Source organism: Anarrhichthys ocellatus, unplaced genomic scaffold, assembly GCF_004355925.1.
Source record: "Anarrhichthys ocellatus isolate YVR2014 unplaced genomic scaffold, GSC_Weel_1.0 scaffold1, whole genome shotgun sequence".
NCBI lineage: Eukaryota > Metazoa > Chordata > Actinopteri > Perciformes > Anarhichadidae > Anarrhichthys > Anarrhichthys ocellatus.
The window spans coordinates 18,598,793-18,604,131 of record NW_022280031.1 but is presented as its reverse complement, the minus strand read 5'-3'; the positions used below and the strand labels follow the sequence as shown (position 1 = coordinate 18,604,131).

At 40.7% G+C, this 5,339-nt stretch overlaps 1 protein-coding gene across 1 annotated transcript in view; it reads right to left on the bottom strand.

Annotated features, from left to right (window-relative positions):
- pik3c2b (phosphatidylinositol-4-phosphate 3-kinase, catalytic subunit type 2 beta) overlaps positions 1-5,339 on the bottom strand; it is a 28,964-nt gene that overhangs the window by 5,769 nt on the left and 17,856 nt on the right. The window contains 8 exon segments of the mRNA XM_031847152.1: positions 445-646; positions 1,026-1,135; positions 1,307-1,463; positions 2,023-2,192; positions 2,391-2,527; positions 3,032-3,161; positions 3,285-3,377; positions 4,463-4,570. Of these exon segments, the coding sequence (XP_031703012.1) occupies positions 445-646; positions 1,026-1,135; positions 1,307-1,463; positions 2,023-2,192; positions 2,391-2,527; positions 3,032-3,161; positions 3,285-3,377; positions 4,463-4,570 (1,107 nt within the window).

The following is a 5,339-nucleotide window of genomic DNA, read 5'->3' as shown; positions in this document are numbered from 1 at the left end:
ACACACACACACACACACACACACACACACACACACACACCTTTTATACCTGTGAGGACCCTCATCTTCTTCAAATGTAGCCGTTGTTTCAACATCTTAACAACAAATATCACAAAACTCATCAATAAATCATTATATTATTATGACAATAATGTCTAATCTTTAGGCTCATCGATTTGTTCTTTTCTTTTCTCTTCTCACTGTTAATATAAATAATTATTATTTTACTGTTTGATTATCTTATCTTATCATTTACATGTTTAACTTATTTTCTCACGTTTAGCACCGTGTTCTGTTCCTGTTTAATCGTTAAAAACTTTTACGGTTTTTAATCTCTAGCTACTACTATAATGTATTATATATATAAAAATATTATATATAATTTATATAATATATAAACTATATATAAAATTTATAAATATGATAAGCCGCCCTGTGACTCACGTATGCCTTGCCGGCGCTGGCGGCCCTGATGTGTCGGCAGATGTAGAGGTTCCTGATGAGGCCGTCGCTCTTCGCCGTGTGGACTCTGGGAGCGAAGGACAGCGTGGGCCGATCCTCGGAGGAGGCGAACTTCATCTGGGCCAGGTTGTGGATGAAGAAGTTGAGTTTGGTGGCGACGCTGCCCAGACTGGACTCTATCAGCCTGCACCGGTAGAGAGAGAGAGGACAGTTGAAGGACTATTGTGATGGTTTCTGGTTCTCTTTGTGCATTATAATCAATGTTTGCCAATTAATTTGGACAAAAGACACTCCACTCCAGCAAGTATTTATAGCAGTTTATTTACTGCCTCATGTATGCGAGTGTCAGAACTGATAACCTAATTACAGTGAACATGTTGCTAAGTCTAGCGGTGGCTATCTCACCAGCTACCTTTAACTGTATTGTATATTCCTGAGCCATAATTATTCTTTAGATGTCCAAAAGTCAGATTCAGTTTTGACCAAATATGTAGTTTTTACTGCATCGAGGCTGTGTAGGGCAGGGCTACAGGTAATACACAATCATACGCGTGTGTGTGTACCTGGTGAAGTACATGGTGGCGTCGGCCTCAGACTCGTGAGGTCTCAGCGCATCGTAGACGTACTTCAGATCATCCAGATCAGACAGTTCAGGGATCCCACAGGACAACATCTGCACACAAACACACACACACACACACACACACACACACTTCAGCATTACACGTTGACAACGTGATTATCAGGTCCTGCAGTTACAGGAGCGTCTTTTTTCTACCATTTCTCGAGGTGTTTCTGTTATTCTGTCCACCCCTCCCCCCTCGTGTGTGTGTGTGGTACCCACCAGGCCCAGCAGGTTGAGGAACAGGTGTGCGTGTTTCCTGATCAGGTTGTACGCCTCGCAGCAGAGATCCACAAAGTCGTGGAAGCGGCTCGACGGTTTGTCTCCTCCGTTGATGACGTACGCCATGTCGGAGGTGAACACGAAGGGGGCACGGTCCCTGTGTCACATGACACACACACACACACACACACACACACACACACACACACACACACACACAGGTAAACAATCACACACACACACACGTAAACAATCACACACACACAGGTAAACAGTCACGTACAGGTAAACAGTCGCACACACAGGTAAACAATCACACACACAGGTAAACAGTCACGTACAGGTAAACAATCACAAACAGATCACAACACACCTGCACCATGTCAGAAATATCACCTGTATTATTATTACTATGTGAGTAGTAGTCTTACATACATACAATACATACCGTTCATGTATATTACATATTTTTTGTTTTTAGATCAATATGAATATTGATCGTAACATATTGACCGTCATTAACTCGGAGATAAAAGTATTTCAACAGATCTCAAACCTTTATCATGACGAACTGTCCCATTTACCTCAACAATGATAAATAAAACCCAAACTAAAAGGAGAGAACTACAACTCCCAAGATGCATTTCACAAACAAACTCCTCTACCTGTAATCCAGTCTACTGTGACCGTGTCATGAATATGACATCACGACTCACCGTTTGATGTTCCCGAACATCTGTGCGTGTCCCAGGAACTTCCCGAAGTCGATGTGGAACATGTGGCCGCTGGTCTTCAGCATGATGTTGTCGTTGTGGCGGTCACAGATTCCCAGGATATAGGTCGCCACGCAGCAGCCGGCACACGAGAAGATGAAGTTCTCCACCGCCTGAACGCAAAGTCAGACTTTATTTATCATTATTTAATCGATTAGCAATCCATATAATAATAATTAAACTTCATAGGTGTACGAAAGCTGCAAAGACACTAAAACTTGAGCCTCAGGGCGAAAGAACTGATCTGTAATGTGTATGAGTGAGTGTACAGGTGTGTGTGTGTGTGTGTGTGTGTGTGTGTGTGTGTGCACCTTGTCATACTGCTCATCAGTGGGGTTGTATTTCTGCAGCCAGTCGGCCAGCGGTCGGTCTTTAAAGGACCCGGTGACCCCATGTTCCACCTGGATCTTCCTCAGAGTGTCAGCCTGAGGAATCATCTCCACCATACCTGAGAACAACACACCTGTCAATCATAGCTGAGAACAGGAAACAACACACCTGTCCTCCTGATATTCACCTGTTCTACAGCAATAAAAACCCTGTCCTCCTGTGCGATATACACCTGTCCTCCTGATATACACCTGTCCTTCTGATATACACCTGTTCTACAGCAATAAATAAACCTGTCCTCCTGTGTGATATACGTACACCTGTCCTCCTGCGTGATATACACCTGTCCTCCTGCGTGATATGCACCTGTCCTCCTGCGTGATATGCACCTGTCCTCCTGCGTGATATGCACCTGTCCTCCTGCGTGATATACACCTGTCCTCCTGCGTGATATACACCTGTCCTCCTGCGTGATATACACCTGTCCTCCTGCGTGATATACACCTGTCCTCCTGTATGATACACCTGTCCTCCTGTATGATACACCTGTCCTCCTGTATGATACACCTGTCCTCCTGTATGATACACCTGTCCTTCTTGCACACACTTGGTGCATCCGTACCTCGTCCTCTGCCGGTGGAGAAACATTTGAAGATGACCATCCTCATGTCAAGACCCTCCTCGATCCAGATCTTGTTCATGATCCGGATCACCTGCAGAGTCAGCATATCCTGCCGTAGGTCGTCTCCTGACTGGACAGAGTCAGAGACATCAGCTGTCCACCTGAGCTAAGACTGTTTTAATCTCTTTAGACATCGACAACTATTCAGTTTCAGGACATAAAACCACAGGTAAGAACAGGAGAGCCGACTCACCTTGAAGATGACGTTGATGTTGTCTCCCACAGAGTCCAGGTTTTGGAAGGACAGTTTGAGAGGAACAGCGTTGGAGTTGAAGAAGGAACACGACTATAAAAAGACAGAAGAAGAGGAGAACTGAACACGATCACCGATTTAAAACCACATTTATGGTTCAAATAATTTAATTCAGTCATTTGTCCGTCAAACGTTTTGGTTCAGAAAGACAGAAATGTCAACAGCTGCTGGTCAGATCATCATGAAGTATCCTGATCTTATTCCTGCTCTCCAGAAGACGAACCCTTTAGATTTTAGATGCCGCAGAACTTGCCTGAGAATCATCATGTTTCTAACTTTCCTTCAGTGTCAAAGTAATCCAGTGATAGTTGTCTGCACATGCACATACTTACTTCAAACGGCTCATATTAATTAATATTTAATATTATTCAACATACTTTTTAAATGGAGAACGTTTGACTGAATTTTACCTAAAAACAAAAAACGGGGCTTGTGTTGCAGCCCCCAAAAAGAATTATGGGATATGTAGGTCTAAACTTCAGACCTACATTTCCCATAATTCTTTTTTAGACTCTAAAAATTGCAGCATGAATTTTCCACAAAAAAAATAAAGGTTTTATCTATGAGGTCCTAATATTCCTGGAATATCGATGCTTTCCTTATACATTCATATACTGATTTTTGTCCCTAGTTGAACACCTGAGGACATACAGACAAGCCCACCAGGTCAGACAGCGCCACCCTCAGGTTGAATGGAGGGTTGTCATCGTTTCATATGTTTTACAAAGAGGGAAACTGCAGGTATATGTGGTCATTTAACAAGCTATTGGAGATGTTAACATGTTGACCTGATGAAACGTCAAAGGACAAACAAAGTCATTGCAGTTCATGAACATGAATGATGAACCACATTAATCCCAATCCATCCAACAGTGGTTGAGATGTTTCAGTCTGGACCAAAGTGGTGGACGGACAGACGGACAGACGGACAGACATTAGCCTCCATAGAGCCATTACACTAACAAGGGCTAAAAAAACAAGGATAAAAGCAACATGAGACGGAGCTTTAGTTTTGTATAAAACACTGTCCTCCAGGTGCATTTGGTTGTTCATGGGAACATTCGAGGAAACACATTAGACTTTAAACTAGCTCTGTGTGTGTGTGTGTCTTTCAGTACCTGGATGTTGATTCCTGTGACAAGCAGTGCCGGGTTCAGAGGAAGTCTGCAGCTGCTGTTCACTGAGAAGAACTGCTTCATCTCCTCCAGACCCTCCCTGAGCACACACTGTAACACACACACACATATAATAATAATAATAATAATAATAATAATAATAATAACAATAACAATAATGCTAATATAATTAATAACATGAGCTCGGTAACTGACAGACATTATGATGTGTCTGGTTGGTGGTGCCCTCTGCTGGACTGATACTAAATTGTTACATCATTGAAATTAAACATTAGTTCATAAAAAAGCCCCAATATCACACATTCATGATTTGTGTGATATTGAATGTATTTATTGACTAATTTTATATTTACCAATCAGATAGATAGATAGATAGATGGATTTCTATATATATAAAAAAACATCACTCTCTATGATGTAAAGTGTAATATGTTCTGCACTTTGTTTATATATAAATAAATACATTTATTTAATATAAATAAATAAATAAATATATATATAAATAAATATAATATCAGATAAACCTTTATTGATCGGGAGAGGGGGGATTTAACATAAATCAAATAAATATATAATAGTTCAATAGATGTCAGCAAATAATTTGATAAATAATTTTTTGTTTAAGTCACTTTTTTTTTTTTACACAAAATTGACACAAATTCTCTGTTTTCAGCTTCTCAGATGTGAGTATTTCCTGCTTTTTCAGTTTTAAATCTGTTCACTGAACAAAACAAAACATTTGTTAAAGACGTATTAAAATTATGCTCCAAGGGAACTCTTTTCTACATAAGTTTCCAGGTTTTCAAGGATGATTGGGAATCCTGGATTTGGGACAATTTAATCTTTCCAAAAATAGAAA